Consider the following 17,042-nt stretch of genomic DNA (forward strand, 5'->3'; position numbering starts at 1 on the left):
TTTTTCTGTCACGTTGATTCTCAACCTCACTCTGAAATTCCTTGAACTTTTCAAACGTCTCAGATTTGTGCTTCATCAAGTAGATATACCCATACCTACTCAAATCATCGGTGAGAGTGAGAACATAACGATAACCACCGCGAGCTTCAACGTTCATTGGACCACACACATCGGTATGTATTATTTCCAATAAGTCGGTGGCTCTCTCCATTATTCCTGAGAATGGAGTCTTAGTCATCTTGCCCATGAGGCACGGTTCGCATGTGTCAAATGATTCAAAGTCAAGAGACTCTAACAGTCCATCAGTATGGAGCTTCTTCATGCGCTTAACGCCGATATGACCAAGGCGGCAGTGCCACAAGTATGTGGGACTATCATTATCAACTTTGCATCTTTTGGTACTCACACTATGAATATGTGTAACATCACGATCGAGATTCATCAAGAATAAACCATTCACCAGCGGAGCATGACCATAAAACATATCACTCATATAAATAGAACAACCATTATTCTCTGACTTAAATGAGTAGCCGTCTCGCATTAAGCAAGACCCTGATACAATGTTCATGCTTAAAGCTGGTACTAAATAACAATTATTGAGGTTCAAAACTAATCCCGACGGTAGATGTAAAGGTAGCGTGCCGACGGCGATCACATCGACTTTTGAACCATTCCCGACGCGCATCGTCACCTCGTCCTTGGCCAGTCTCCGCTTATTCCGCAGTTCCTGCTTTGAGTTGCAAATGTGAGCAACAGCACCGGTATCAAATACCCAGGAGCTACTACGAGCGCTGGTAAGGTACACATCAATAACATGTATATCAAATATACCTTTAACGTTGCCGGCCTTCTTGTCCGCTAAGTATTTGGGGCAGTTTCGCTTCCAGTGACCCTTTCCCTTGCAATAGAAGCACTCAGTCTCAGGCTTGGGTCCGTTCTTTTTCTTCTTCCCGGCATCTGGCTTACCGGGCGCGGCAACAACTTTGCCGTCTTTCTTGAAGTTCTTCTTACCCCTGCCTTTCTTGAAACTAGTGGTCTTGTTGACCATCAACACTTGATGCTCCTTCTTGATTTCTACTTCTGCAGACTTGAGCATCGAGTACAACTCGGGAATTGTTTTCTCCATCCCTTGCATGTTGTAGTTAAGCACAAAGCCTTTGTAGCTTGGTGGGAGAGACTGAAGGATTCTGTCAATGATAGCATCATCCGGAAGTTCGACTCCAAGTGAAGTCAGACGACCGTGTAACCCAGACATTTTGAGTATGTGCTCACTGACATAACTGTTCTCCTCCATCTTACAGCTGAAGAACTTGTCGGAGACTTCATATCTCTCGACACGGGCATGAGCTTGAAAAACTAGCTTCAGCTCTTGGAACATCTCATATGCCCCGTGTTGCTCAAAACGTCTTTGGAGCCCCGTTTCTAAACTGTATAACATGCCACACCTGACCAGAGAGTAGTCATCACTCCGCGCTTGCCAGACGTTTAGAACGTCCTGGGCTGCTGCGGGAGCGGGAGGGTCACCTAGCGGCGCATTAAGGACATAAGCCTTTTTAGCTGCTTCAAGGATGAGCTTCAGGTTGCGAACCCAGTCCGCATAGTTGCTACCATCATCTTTCAGCTTGTTTTTCTCTAGGAATGCGTTGAAGTTGAGGTTGACGTTGGACATCTACAATATTTATAAAGACAATTTTTAGACTAAGTTCATGACAATTAAGTTCATTTAATCAAATTAAGTATGAACTCCCACTTAAATCGACATCCCTCTAGTCATCTAAGTGATACATGATCCATGTTGACTAACCCGTGTCCGATCATCACGTGAGACGGACTAGTCACCATGGTGAGCAACTTCAGTCTGATCGTATTCAACCATACGACTCATGTTCGACCTTTCGGTCTCTTGTATTCGAGGTCATGTCTGTACATGCTAAGCTCGTCGAGTCAACCTAAGTGTTTTGCGTGTGTAAATCTGGCTTACACCCGTTGTATGTGAACGTTAGAATCTATCACACCCGATCATCACGTGGTGCTTCGAGACAACGAACCTTCGCAACGGTGCACACTTAGGGGAATACGTTCTCGAAATTTTAGGAGGGATCATCTTATTATGCTACCGTCGTTTTAAGCAATAAGATGTAAAACATGATAAACATCACAATGCAATCATATAGTGACATGATATGGCCATTATCATCTTTGCTCATTCGATCTCCATCTTCAGGCATCGCATGATCATCATCGTCACCGGCGTGACACCATGATCTCCATCATCATGATCTCCATCATCGTGTCTCCGTGAAGTCGTCACGCCAACTACTACTATCACTACTACTATGGCTAACCGTTAGCAATGAAGTAAAAGTAGCAAGCACATGGCGTTGCATCTCATACAATAAATTAAGACAACTCCTATGGCTCCTGCCGGTTGTCATACTCATCGACATGCAAGTCATGAAACCTATTACAATAACATGATCATCTCATACATCATACATGCAACATCACAACTTTGGCCATATCACATCACATGTCAAACCCTGCAAAAACAAGTTAGACGTCCTCTAATTGTTGTTGCAAGTTTTACGTGGCTGATTTGGGTTTCTAGCAAGAACGCCTTCTTACCTACGTGACAGCCACAACAATGATATGCCAAAGCTATTTACCCTTCATAAGGACCCTTTTCATCAAATCCAATCCGACTAGAGTAGGAGAGACAGACACCCGCTAGCCACCTTTATGCACGATGTGCATGTTTGTCGGTGGAACCAGTCTCACGTAAGCGTACGTGTAAGGTCGGTCCGGGCTGCTTCATCCCACAATACCGCCGGAAAAGAATAAGACTAGTAACGGCAAGCAAATTGACAAACCATCGCCCACAACTTTTGTGTTCTACTCGGCATAGAATCTACGCATAGAAAACCTGGCTCGGATGCCACTGTTGGGGAACGTAGCATAAATTCAAAAATTTCCCTACGCATGTTCAGATCTTCCTATGGAGAGACCAGCAACGAGAGAGGGGTAAGAGCATCTTCGTACCTTTGAAGATCGCTAAGCAGAAGCATTGCTAGAATGCGGTTGATGGAGTCGTACTCGCAGCGATTCCGATCTAGTGTCGAACAACGGCACCTCCGCGTTCAACACACGTGCAGCCCGGTGACGTCTCCCGCACCTTGATCCAGCAAGGAGGAGGGAGAGGTTGGGGAAGAAGACCAGCAACACGACGGCGTGGTGTTGGTGGAGAGACGAGGTCTCCCGGCAGGGCTTCGCCAAGCGCCGGCAGAGAGGAGGAGGAAGAAGTGCAGGGCTGCGCCGAGGGAGAGGGAAAACTGTGTCCTCCAAAGGCCAAAAGTGCCCACTATATATAGGGGAAGGGGAGAGGGTGTGCCACCCCTAGGGTTCCCACCCTAGGGGGTGCGGCAGCCCTCCCAGATGGGGTTTGTGGCGGCCAGATGGGGAGGAGGGGTGGCGCACCCCTCTGGTGGGCCTAAGGCCCACCTAAGTTAGGGTTCCCCCCCTCTTTTTCTTTCCCCTGCGCCATGGGCTGAGTGGGGAGGCGCACCAGCCCAACTAGGGGCTGGTTCCCACCCCCACTTAGCCCATCTTACCTCTTGGGGTCGCAGCCCCCCTTCGGTGGTCCCCCGGGACCACCTCCGGTGGTCCCGGTGGTCCCGGTACGTTACCGGTGATGCCCGAAACACTTCCGGTGTCCGAAACCATCCGTCCTATATATCAATCTTTACCTCCGGACCATTCCGTAGCTCCTCGTGACGTCCTGGATCTCATCCGGGACTCCGAACAACTTTCGGTAATCTCGTATAACAATTCCCTATAACCCTAGCGTCATCGAACCTTAAGTGTGTAGACCCTACGGGTTCGGGAGACAGGCAGACATGACCGAGACACCTCTCTGGCCAATAACCATCAGCGGGGTCTGGATACCCATGGTGGCTCCCACTAGCTCCACGATGATCTCATCGGATGAACCACGATGTCAAGGATTCAATCAATCCCGTATACGATTCCCTTTGTCTGTCGGTATAGAACTTGCCCGAGATTCGATCGTCGGTATACCTATACCTTGTTCAATCTCGTTATCGGTAAGTTTCTTTACTCGTTCCGTAGCACGTCATCGTGTAACTAACTCCTTAGTCACATTGAGCTCATGATGATGTTCTACCGAGTGGGCCCAGAGATACCTCTCCGTCACACGGAGTGACAAATCCCGATCTCGATTCGTGCCAACCCAACAGCCACTTTCGGAGGTACCCGTAGTGCACCTTTATAGTCACCCAGTTACGTTGTGACGTTTGATACACCCAAAGCACTCCTACGGTATCCGGGAGTTGCACAATCTCACGGTCGAAGGAAAAGATACTTGACATTAGAAAAGCATTAGCATACGAACAACACGATCTAGTGCTAGGCTTAGGATTGGGTCTTGTCCACCACATCATTCTCCCAATGATGTGATCCCGTTATCAATGACATCCAATGTCCATGATCAGGAAACCATGATCATCTATTGACTAACGAGCTAGCTAACTAGAGGCTTGCTAGGGACACATTGTGATCTATTCATTCACACATGTATTACTATTTCCTGTTAATACAATTATAGCATGAACGATAGACGATTATCATGAACAAGGAAATATGATAATAACCATTTTATTATTGCCTCTAGGGCATATTTCCAACACTCACATCATCATGCGAATTACATTGTAATAAATCTAACACCCATACAGTTCTGGTGTTGATCATGTTTTGCCCGTGGAAGAGGTTTAGTCAGCGGGTCTGCTACATTCAGATCCGTGTGCACTTTGCATATATTTACGTCCTCCCCTTCGACGTAGTCGCAGATGAGGTTGAAGCGTCATTTGATGTGTCTGGTCTTCTTGTGAAACCGTGGTTCCTTTGCTAGGGCAATGGCACCCGTGTTGTCACAGAACAAGGTTATTGGATTCAGTGCGCTTGGCACCACTCCAAGATCCGTCATGAACTGCTTCATCCAGACACCCTCCTTAGCCGCTTCTGAGGCAGCCATGTACTCCGCTTCACATGTAGAATCTGCTACGACGCTCTGCTTGGAACTGCACCAGCTTACCGCACCCCCATTAAGAATAAATACGTATCCGGTTTGCGACTTAGAGTCGTCCGGATCTGTGTCAAAGCTTGCATCGACGTAACCTTTTACGGCGAGCTCTTCGTCACCTCCATACACGAGAAACATCTCCTTAGTCCTTTTCAGGTACTTCAGGATATTCTTGACCGCCGTCCAGTGATCCACTCCTGGATTACTCTGGAACCTACCTGCCATACTTATGGCCAGGCTAACGTCCGGTCTAGTGCACAGCATTGCATACATGATAGAGCCTATGGCTGAAGCATAGGGGATGGAGCGCATATGCTCTCTATCCTCATCAGTTGCTGGGCACTGAGTCTTACTCAATCTCGTACCTTGTAAAACTGGCAAGAACCCTTTCTTGGACTGTTCCATTTTGAACCTCTTCAAAACTTTATCAAGGTATGTGCTTTGTGAAAGTCCTATCAGGCGTTTTGATCTATCCCTGTAGATCTTAATGCCTAGAATGTAAGCAGCTTCTCCTAGGTCCTTCATAGAGAAACTTTTATTCAAGTAATCCTTTACGCTCTCCAAGAACTCTACGTTGTTTCCAATCAGCAATATGTCATCCACATATAATATTAGAAACGCCACAGAGCTCCCACTCACTTTCTTGTAAATACAAGATTCTCCAACCACTTGTATAAACCCAAATGCTTTGATCACCTCATCAAAGCGTTTGTTCCAACTCCGAGATGCTTGCACCAGTCCATAAATGGATCGCTCGAGCTTGCACACCTTGTTAGCATTCTTAGGATCGACAAAACCTTCGGGTTGCATCATATACAACTCTTCCTTAAGGAATCCGTTAAGGAACGCCGTTTTGACATCCATCTGCCAGATTTCATAATCGAAAAATGCAGCTATTGCTAACATGATTCTGACGGACTTAAGCATCACTACGGGTGAGAATGTCTCATCGTAGTCAACTCCTTGAACTTGTGAAAAACCCTTTGCCACAAGTCGAGCTTTATAAATGGTCACATTGCCGTCAGCGTCCGTCTTCCTCTTAAAGATCCATTTGTTCTGAATAGCCTTGCGGCCCTCAAGCAGTACTTCCAAAGTCCACACTTTGTTCTCATAAATGGATCCTATCTCGGACTTCATGGCTTCTAGCCATTTGTTGGAATCTGGGCCCACCATTGCTTCTTCATAATTTGCAGGTTCATTGTTGTCTAACAACATGATCGACAAGACGGGATTACCGTACCACTCTGGAGCAGCACGTGGTCTCGTCGACCTGCGTGGTTCGACAAAAACTTGAACCAGAGTTTCATGATCATCATCATTAACTTCCTCCTCAACCGGCGTCGCAACGACAGAGGTTTCCCCTTGCCCTGCGCCACCATTCAGAGGGATGAGAGGTTCGACAACCTCGTCAAGTTCTATCTTCCTCCCACTCAATTCTCTCGAGAGAAACTCCTTCTCGAGAAACGCTCCGTTTTTAGCAACAAACACTTTGCCCTTGGATTTGAGATAGAAGGTGTACCCAACTGTCTCTTTTGGGTAACCTATGAAGATGCACTTTTCCGCTTTGGGTTCCAGCTTTTCAGGCTGAAGCTTTTTGACATAAGCATCACATCCCCAAACTTTAAGAAACGACAACTTTGGCCTTTTGCCATACCACAGTTCGTATGGTGTCGTCTCAACGGATTTTGATGGTGCCCTATTTAAAGTGAATGCAGATGTTTCTAATGCATAGCCCCAAAATGATAATGGAAAATCGGTAAGAGACATCATAGATGGCACCATCTCTAACAAAGTACGATTACGACGTTCGGACACACCATTACGCTGTGGTGTTCCACGCGGTGTTAACTGTGAAACAATTCCACATTGTCTTAAGTGAGCACCAAACTCAAAACTCAGATATTCACCCCCACGATCAGACCATAGGAACTTGATCTTCTTGTTACGATGATTTTCAACTTCACTCTGAAATTGCTTGAACTTTTCAAATGTTTCAGACTTGTGCTTCATCAAGTAGACATAACCATATCTACTCAAATCGTTAGTGAAGGTGAGAAAATAACGATATCCGCCGTGTGCCTCTACGCTCATCGGACCACACACATCGGTATGTATGATTTCCAACAAGTCACTTGCACGCTCCATTGTTCCGAAGAACGGAGTTTTAGTCGTCTTGCCCATGAGGCATGGTTCGCACGTGTCAAGTGAATCAAAGTCAATTGACTCCAAAAGTCCATCGGCATGGAGTTTCTTCATGCGCTTTACACCAATATGACCTAAGCGGCAGTGCCATAAAAATATGGCGCTATCATTGTTAACTCTAACTCTTTTGGTCTCAATGTTATGTATGTGTGTATCACTATCAAGATTCAATATGAACAATCCTCTCACATTGGGTGCATGACCATAAAAGATGTTACTCATAGAAATAGAACAACCATTATTCTCTGACTTAAAAGAGTAACCGTCTCGCAATAAACAAGATCCAGATATAATGTTCAAGCTCAACGCACGCACTAAATAACAATGATTTAAGTTCATAACTAATCCTGATGGTAACTGAAGTGAAACTGTGCCGACGGCGATTGCATCAACCTTGGAACCATTTTCTACGCGCATCGTCACTTCATCTTTTGCAAGCCTTCGTCTATTCCGCAGTTCCTGTTTCGAGTTGCAAATATGAGCAACAGAACCGGTATCGAATACCCAGGCACTACTACGAGAGCCGGTTAAGTACACATCAATAACATGTATATCAAATATACCTGATTTTTATTTGGCCGCCTTCTTATCAGCCAGATACTTGGGGCAATTGCGCTTCCAGTGACCCATACCCTTGCAATAGTAACACTCTGTTTCAGGCTTAGGTCCAGCTTTGGGTTTCTTCGTCGGATTGGCAACAGGCTTGCCGCTCTTCTTTGAATTACCGTTCTTGCCTTTGCCGTTTCTCTTGAAACTAGTGGTCTTATTCACCATCAACACTTGATGCTCTTTACGGACTTCAGACTCTGCGACTTTCAGCATCGCAAACAACTCGCCGGGAGACTTGTTCATCCCTTGCATGTTGTAGTTCAACACAAAGCCTTTATAGCTTGGTGGCAGTGATTGAAGGATTCTGTCAGTGATAGCTTCTTGCGGGAGTTCAATCCCCAGCTCAGCTAGACGGTTTGAGTACCCAGACATTTTGACCACATGTTCACTGACAGACGAGTTCTCCTCCATCTTGCAAGCATAGAATTTATCGGAGGTCTCATACCTCTCGATCCGGGCGTTCTTCTGAAAGATAAACTTCAACTCTTGGAACATCTCAAATGCTCCATGACGGTCAAAGCGACGTTGAAGTCCCGGTTCTAAGCCATACAAGACTGCACATTGAACTACTGAGTAGTCCTCCTTACGTGCTAACCAAGCGTTCTTAACATCCTGATCAGCCGTAGCGGGTGGTTCATCTCCTAGCGGGCATTAAGGACATAATCCTTCTTCCCAGCTTGTAAGATTAGCTTAAGATTACGAGCTCAGTCTACAAAGTTGCTTCCATCGTCTTTCAACTTAGCTTTCTCTAGGAACGTATTAAAATTCAGGGTGACTGTCGCGTGAGCCATGATCTACAACACAAATATATTCAAAGTGAACTTAGACTATGTTCAAGATAATTAGAGTTTAACTTAATCAAATTACTCGCTAAACTCCCACTCAAAAAGTACATCTCTCTAGTCATTTGAGTGGTTCATGATCCACTTACACTAGCTCAAGTCCGATCATCACGTGAGTTGAGCATAGTTTCAGTGGTAAGCATCCCTATGCTAATCATATCATCTATATGATTCATGATCGACCTTTCGGTCTCATGTGTTCTGAGGCCATGTCTGCACATGCTAGGCTCGTCAAGCTTAACTCGAGTGTTCCGCGTGCGCAACTGTTTTGCACCCGTTGTATGTGAACGTTGAGTCTATCACACCCGTCATCACGTGGTGTCTCGAAACGACGAACTGTAGCAACGGTGCACTGTCGGGGAGAACACAATTTCGTCTTGAAATTTTAGTGAGAGATCACCTCATAATGCTACCGTCGTTCTAAGCAAAACAAGGTGCATAAAAGGATTAACATCACATGCAATTTATAAGTGACATGATATGGCCATCATCACGTGCTCCTTGATCTCCATCATCAAAGCACCGGCACGATCTTCTTGTCACCGGCGCCACACCATGATCTCCATCAACGTGTCGCCATCGGTGTTGTCGTGCTACTCATGCTATTACTACTAAAGCTACATCCTAGCAAAATAGTAAACGCATCTGCAAGCACAAACGTTAGTTATAAAGACAACCCTATGGCTCCTGCCGGTTGCCGTACCATCGACGTGCAAGTCGATATTATCTATTACAACATGATCATTTCATACATCCAATATATCACATCACATCGTTGGCCATATCACATCACAAGCATACCCTGCAAAAACAAGTAAGACGTCCTCTAATTTTGTTGTTGCATGTTTTACGTGGTGACCATGGGTATCTAGTAGGATCGCATCTTACTTATGCAAACACCACAACGGAGATATATGAGTTGCTATTTAACCTCATCCAAGGACCTCCTCGGTCAATTCCGATTCAACTAGAGTTGGATAAACTGACACCCGCCAGTCATCTTTGAGCAACGGAGTTACTTGTAGCGATGAAACCAGTCTCTCGTAAGCGTACGAGTAATGTCAGTCCGAGCCACTTCGATCCAACAATACCGCGGAATCAAGAAAAGACTAAGGAGGACAGCAAAACGCACATCACCGCCCACAAAAACTTTTGTGTTCTACTCGAGAAGACATCTACGCATGAACCTAGCTCTGATACCACTATTGGGGAACGTCGCATGGGAAACAAAAATTTTCCTACGCGCATGAAGACCTATCATGGTGATGTCCATCTACGAGAGGGGATGTGTGATCTACGTACCCTTGTATACCGTACAGCAGAAGCGTTAGTGAACGCGGTTGATGTAGTGGAACGTCCTCACGTTCCTCGATTCGCCCCGCGAACTATCCCGCGATCAGTCCCACGATCTAGTGCCGAACATACGGCACCTCCGCGTTCAGCACACGTACAACTCGACGATGATCTCGGCCTTCTTGATCCAGCAAGAGAGACAGAGAGGTAGAAGAGTTCTCCGGCAGCGTGACGGCGCTCCGGAGGTTGGTGATGATCTCGTCTCAGCAGGGCTCCGCCCGAGCTCCGCAGAAACGCGATCTAGAGGTAAAACCGTAGAGATATGTGGTCGGGCTGCCGTGGCAAAAGTTGTCTCAAATCAGCCCTAAAACCCCACTATATATAGGAGGGAGAGGGGGAGCCTTGCCTTGGGGGTCCAAGAACCCCCAAGGGGTCGGCCGAGCCAAGGGGGGAAGGTCTCCCCCCCCCAAACCGAGTCCTACTTGGTTTGGAAGGTGGAGTCCTTCTTCCCTTTCCCACCTCCTCCTTTTTTTTCTCTTTGATTTTTCTCCCAATGCGCATAGGCCTCTTTTGGGCTGTCCCACCAGCCCACTAAGGGCTGGTGCGGCACCCCCAACACCTATGGGCTTCCCCGGGGTGGGTGCCCCCCCCGGTGAACTCCCGGAACCCATTCGTCATTCCTGGTACATTCCCGGTAACTCCGAAAACCTTCCGGTAATCAAATGAGGTCATCCTATATATCAATCTTCGTTTCCGGACCATTCCGGAAACCCTCGTGACGTGTGTGATCTCATTCGGGACTCCGAACAACATTCGGTAACCAACCATATAACTCAAATACGCATAAAACAACGTCGAACCTTAAGTGTGCAGACCCTGCGGGTTCGAGAACTATGTAGGCATGACCCGAGAGACTCCTCGGTCAATATCCAATAGCGGGACCTGGATGCCCATATTGGATCCTACATATTCTACAAAGATCTTATCGTTTGAACCTCAGTGCCAAGGATTCATATAATCCCGTATGTCATTCCCTTTGTCCTTCGGTATGTTACTTGCCCGAGATTCGATCGTCAGTATCCGTATACCTATTTCAATCTCGTTTACCGGCAAGTCTCTTTACTCGTTCCGTAATACAAGATCCCGCAACTTACACTAAGTCACATTGCTTGCAAGGCTTGTGTGTGATGTTGTATTACCGAGTGGGCCCTGAGATACCTCTCCGTCACACGGCGTGACAAATCGCAGTCTTGATCCATACTAACTCAACGAACACCTTCGGAGATACCTGTAGAGCATCTTTATAGTCACCCAGTTACGTTGCGACGTTTGATGCACACAAAGTATTCCTCCGGTGTTAGTAAGTTATATGATCTCATGGTCATAGGAATAAAACTTGTGACGCAGAAAACAGTAGCAATAAAATGACACGATCAACATGCTACGTCTATTAGTTTAGGTCTAGTCCATCACGTGATTCTCCTAATGACGTGATCCAGTTATCAAGCAACAACAGCTTGTTCATAATCAGAAGACACTGACTATCGTTGATCAACTGGCTAGCCAACTAGAGGCTTGATAGGGACAGTGTTTTGTCTATGTATCCACACATGTATATAAGTCTTCATTCAATACAATTATAGCATGGATAATAAACGATTATCTTGATACAGGAATTATAATAATAACTTTATTTATTATTGCCTCTAGGGCATAATTACAACAGTCTCCCACTTGCACTAGAGTCAATAATCTAGCCCATGAAATTAATGTTGTTTTTATTTTAAATATGCATGCATTATTTATTTTTCTCGCGCCGTTAAAACAAATCGGATCAGCATTGAACCCATGCGCCGACTCAAACACGGATACGGACGTTCGTGACAGCCTAACCGATCCAAACAGATAAAAAACAGACAAAATCATCGTCCGTTTGGGTCTTCCAATCCATATTACTCGTCGCGGAGGTACACATGGATTTCGTGGTTAATCATGGTGGATTGGATCTGAAGACAGCACGCCGGACCGGTTCGATGAGTGACGCCTACGTGGACAAGGCAAATATCATCTTCATCTGATCCACTATCTATTTTTCTTCTTAAAACTAAAGAAAGAATGGAACGGAGCCGATTTCCGGAAGCAGGCAGGGGGAGCAGTCCATTTCTTTTCCCTCGTCATTACCATGTGCGCGCCCCCAAAAAAGACACGGCCCGCCGTCGACCACGCGGGCAAGTCGTGGCGGCAGCAGCAGCAGCAGATAGGAGGGAGCGCCGCCATGGCCTCACGCTTCGGCTTCCGCATCTCCTCCGGCGACCTGGTAGGTGGCTCGCCCGGCTGCGGCCCTCGCCTTCCTTCCTTCCTTCCTTGCGCGAAATCCAAATCCGTGATGTTGACTCGCTTGGTTCTGGTGGCCGCGCGCAGAGGTCGGGGAGCTCGCTGACGGTGGGGGAGCGGCTCTGCGCGGTGGTCCTGCCCTGCGTCGCCATCGCCGAGTTCGTCTTCTTCGCCCTCACCGACTGCCTGGCCGGCATCTGCCCCGCTTCCTCCAACTCCTCCTCGCGCCTCCGCGGAGATCCATCCGCTCCGTCCTTCTTCCTCGCGGCCAAGAAGGGGAACCACCACCACCACCACCTCCTCCGCCGTCGCGTCGGGCCGGGCTGCACCTCCCTGACCTTCCGCGACCTCGCCCGCCTCGCCGACGAGTCCAGATGCTGTATGCTGAAAACCACCTCCCTTTTGCCCCTCGAGTTCGTTCTTCTTGCCCGGCGTTTCTTGCAGTTGCAATGTCGCCTGATACGAGTCTTCTTTTCCTTGGCAACCGAATCAAGTCTCGGTGAACGAGGTGGAGGCGCTGTTCGAGCTCTACAAGAAGATCAGCTGCTCCATCATCAACGACGGACTCATCCACAAGGTACCCACCCCACCCCCTAAAGCAAAAGCGCCTCTGTTTCTTCTCTAATCTGAAACAAATTAGTGCATATTTGACAGAGGTACGTGCTGCATGACTGGTAATGTTTGGGCTTAGCGATTGAGATCCGGATTACTTCATAGATCGATCTGAAAATGCTGCATCACATCACATGCCACAGATTCTTTCCACGGGATATGGATCAAAGACACACTGTCATATGACCTGTATAGAGGGACTAGTATTAGATTTGGCTTCACACCCACAGAATTATTGGCCTGTATTTTTTCCAGGACAGCACGTTGTGTGGCTTGGCTTCCATGTGAAGTTTCATCATACTATAGTGCCTGCCTCTCCGAATGTTGGGCGGTCACCTTCTTTCTTGTAAAGTTTTTCATTTTACTTAATTGCTGTGCAAGTCCCATTCTGCGAAGGAATATTAATTAATTTTATAATGCACATATGAACAATCTGTTACGAGTGCACATATGACGTGCGGGGATCAAGGCGGGTACCTAGAAAAGTTTGAATGCCCTGTTCCATTCATATAGTACTATGATTGAACCAGCAAAGAAAAACAAATTGACCTATCTGTCTTTTCTGTTGAATTATTATCTAGGAAGAGCTTCAGCTAGCATTATTCAAGACTCCTAGTGGCCAGAATCTTTTTCTTGATAGGGTAAGCGTTGACAACTTCAATTTGCTATTTTTAAATGCTTCAAGATCATTATTTACAATGTCATAAAAAAATCTGAATTGCTCACATTGCATTTTGCTTTGTGAGGTAGCATCCTACTGAAATTGTCCTCTATGATCCAGGTCTTTGATTTGTTTGACGAGAAGAAAAATGGAGTAATAGAGTTTGAGGAGTTTATTCATGCTCTCAGTGTCTTCCATCCATTGGCGCCTGTGGAAGACAAGATCAACTGTAAGTACAATTCTTGCAGAAACTCTGCTCCACATGAACATGTTGAAATGTACTTACGGTTAGGGCTCTCCTTCTGAGTTGTTTCAGTTGCATTTAGGCTCTATGATTTGAGACAAACTGGCTTTATTGAGCGCGAGGAGGTTAGTTCAGATGGATGTTCTATTTCTATCTGTGCCAGTAGTTCATTTACCTCAGCAAGGTGATCTGTTGGTGCTCCTGTTTTTTAGGTTATGCAAATGGTTATTGCCATTTTGAATGAATCTCATGTGCAATTACCGGATGACTTTCTTGAGGCCATCCTAGACAAGGTATGCAATCATTTCCTTGGTCTTCTTTAGTTATTTATTTCCATTTTACATGGATGTAGTTTTCAATTGGTTTCAGACATTTGAAGACGCTGATACCGATAGGGATGGGAAAATTTGCCTCGAAGAATGGAAGGAATTTGTATTACGCCATCCTAAGCTATTGAAGAACATGACTCTACCCTATCTAAGGTATGAATCTGAAAACTACAATCAGATAATTGTCAATACTGTCTGCAACTTACATTCCATATGTTTAGAACTAGTCAGAAATACATTGGTGTTTCTTCTCTTTGGAAACATTTCGTTGGTGTTTACTTGAATGATTTCTGCCAATCTGTGTATCAGGGACGTCACCACAGTGTTCCCAAGTTTTGTTTTCAATACCGCGGTTGAAGACTAAATATGACAATACTTGTACTTGATGGTGACAAGTTGGCTGCTGATTGTGTCAGCCGTTGAAAATTGGGATGCTGAGAAACAGGGCAACCATGTTAAGGTACTGAAGCATTGCCATCGATGGCTGTTGCTTCAGGATGGCCATCTGATAATCAACTCGGCAACTGAAGAGTCCCATTCATGATGACAAATTGGCAGCTAACGGCGTCCTGGTATGCCTGTGACTTCCCCGCATTGTGTTGTAACTGTATATACACCATTCCTTAAGCTCTCAGAAGCACAGGACAGCGCTAGGTACATACTGTAGTAGATATGAGGAATCTAAGTTCCTGAAATGCCAGCCAGTTTCGCGACCAGTCCCGTGCAATTTTGTGAATGCTAACTTGTGATGTTGTAGAGTCCATTGTCTAGGCTATCTTAGTGCCAAACATGACATGGCCTAGCCATGATTGCTGTATATATAATCGAAAACCTTTCCGAGACGCATGCTTTTGCTTGTTGATTGCTACAACGTAATGCCGAGCCTATCTGTCAAGTGTTTGTTCCTGAACCAATCATCTCATCTGTGATGGCGACAGTGGATTTTTTTTTGTCCCTTGGGTGATGTAAGGGACAGTTCTGTATGTGCCATCATGAATGTTGTTTGATTTTAGAATGATTTTCCTATTGTTTCGCACTACATCTCAGAAAAAAAAAATCTACTCAAATCTTTTGGAAAGATTCATGGCATCAAAACAAATATTTTAGAATCCTACGAATGCACGGAACATGAACTATAGGAGGCCATATGCGGCGAAAACAATACAAAACTACCTACCACGCAATGCTGCTTGTGTCAATATGCATGGAAAAACCTTTCCGTTGATAAGAACAAAACAGGGCGGGCCTAGGTGAGGTAGCATCTATCGTCCTTTTTTTTGTTCCTTTTTGCGGGGAAGGTAGTATCCGCCATATCATACACGGTCCCTTTCTTGATGGAACATCAAGGTTTAGAAAGATATGGTTAGTTAGATGGATTGTGTAAGTGGATAACGTGAGAATGGATGCCCAGCAATCATGTGTTCTCGGACCTTTGGAGTTTGTGACCAATGGACGCCACCGGTGGTTGCACGCATACATCACCGTGAGTCGAAAAGGACAAAGAAAAAAGGGAGAGGAAAAAGAATACCTAACACCTCAAAGCCTATTCCAAGCCTCAAGCGCCGGTTATAGTGGAATTCACTAACCGGCGCACACAACTTACTGCACTATATATAAAAATGGGCCGGCCAATGCACGTTTTGTTTTCACCGGTTTTATCTGGGACCGTTTTGAATAATTTTACTGACGGTGTTTATGATTCACGAATTCATGAACATTCTCAAATTTCTGAACACCATTCAGTTTGCGATCATTTTTTTAATACACATTCATTTTTAGCTAGATGGATATTTTTAAATCCGCAAAAAATTTCTCACATTGTAATTTTTTTTCCTAATTCATAAATGTTTTGAAATTTCAATAGCATCTTAAAAATAAAAAATGTCCAATTAATGCGCAATATTTAATATTCTTTATCATTTTTTTTAATTTGCTCGTAACTTTTCAATATGCACTCGTTGTTAAAATTCGTCAGCCTTCTTATATCAACAAACACTTCTCCAATTTGTGAACATTTTTCTGAATTTACGGATGCTTGTAAAATTAACAAACATCTTTCACTGAAAATATGGAATTTGTGAGCAAATTGTAAAATTCATGAACATTTTTTAAACTTCATGAACAGTTTTATAAAGTTAAGAAAACAATTCAAAATCATGAATAGTTTTGAATTCATGACATTTTCAAAGTTCAGAATATGTTCAAAATTCATGTACATTTTTTAGATATCTTATTTTTCTCAAAATTGTCAAATTATTTTTAAGTTTGTTAAAACTGAGAGGGCTGGTATTGTTTTAAGCTGGTAGCTGATAGTTTTTTAGCCTGTAACTAGCATTTAGTTGAAGCTAGCGCCATGAAAAAGCTATTGTAGGTTTTTGTAGTCTTTTTCTTATGGAATTTTATTTTCCATTTTCTTCTTTTATTTTTGGTTTCTTTTTTGACTTCTAGAAATTCTTGAACGTCTTTTTGGATTTCATGAACATTATTGAATTTTTTAATCAAATTTTACATTTGATAATATTGCTTCTTTTTTAGATATTTTGGAACTTCAAGAACATTTCCAAAAATAATTTTTGTACTGGTTCTAAAAGAGAGAACAAAAGATGACAACAACGTCGCTGGTCGGTGCCGACGCCGTTTTTTAGGATTCCAACCCACCCGCAACCGCCTACACCTCTGCTATTAAATCTTGCACCTCCTCGTCAACGATGTTGTCCTGCATGTCATCCCACAACTCGTGGTGAGCACTTTACACCGCCTTGTGGTAGGTCTAGACGAAGTTGAAGAGGAAGATATTGTGGTCCATGAGCTCCTC

The 17,042-nt window shown here is 44.8% G+C and overlaps 1 protein-coding gene across 2 annotated transcripts; it reads left to right on the forward strand.

The window, feature by feature from the left end:
• The first annotated feature begins 12,158 nt into the window (after nucleotides 1-12,158).
• Nucleotides 12,159-15,069, forward strand: LOC123442599 (calcineurin B-like protein 9). 2 transcript variants are annotated; one of them, XM_045118688.1, is made up of 9 exons: nucleotides 12,166-12,364; nucleotides 12,469-12,760; nucleotides 12,876-12,958; nucleotides 13,575-13,634; nucleotides 13,775-13,883; nucleotides 13,971-14,023; nucleotides 14,111-14,191; nucleotides 14,268-14,380; nucleotides 14,537-15,069. In XM_045118688.1, exons 1-9 carry the CDS (start codon nucleotides 12,230-12,232, stop codon nucleotides 14,589-14,591), a joined length of 981 nt encoding a protein of 326 aa, XP_044974623.1. In that variant the 5' UTR covers nucleotides 12,166-12,229; the 3' UTR covers nucleotides 14,592-15,069. The 2 variants fall into 2 exon arrangements, with proteins under 2 accessions (XP_044974624.1, XP_044974623.1); XM_045118689.1 differs by lacking the exon at nucleotides 14,537-15,069 and having other exon boundaries at nucleotides 12,159-12,364; nucleotides 14,251-14,380.
• The last annotated feature ends 1,973 nt before the right edge of the window (nucleotides 15,070-17,042 follow it).

The sequence above is a fragment of the Hordeum vulgare genome, chromosome 3H (genome assembly GCF_904849725.1).
Source record: "Hordeum vulgare subsp. vulgare chromosome 3H, MorexV3_pseudomolecules_assembly, whole genome shotgun sequence".
NCBI classification, from domain to species: domain Eukaryota; kingdom Viridiplantae; phylum Streptophyta; class Magnoliopsida; order Poales; family Poaceae; genus Hordeum; species Hordeum vulgare.

Excerpts from the sequence above, each read along its gene's own strand:
- LOC123442599 (XM_045118688.1), top strand. The coding sequence starts at position 12,230 with ATGTGCGCGCCCCCAAAAAAGACACGGCCCGCCGTCGACCACGCGGGC. Across the intron at positions 12,761-12,875 it reads CGCCGACGAGTCCAGATGCT|TCTCGGTGAACGAGGTGGAG; the intron begins GTATGCTGAAAA and ends AACCGAATCAAG. Across the intron at positions 13,884-13,970 it reads TGTGGAAGACAAGATCAACT|TTGCATTTAGGCTCTATGAT; the intron begins GTAAGTACAATT and ends GAGTTGTTTCAG.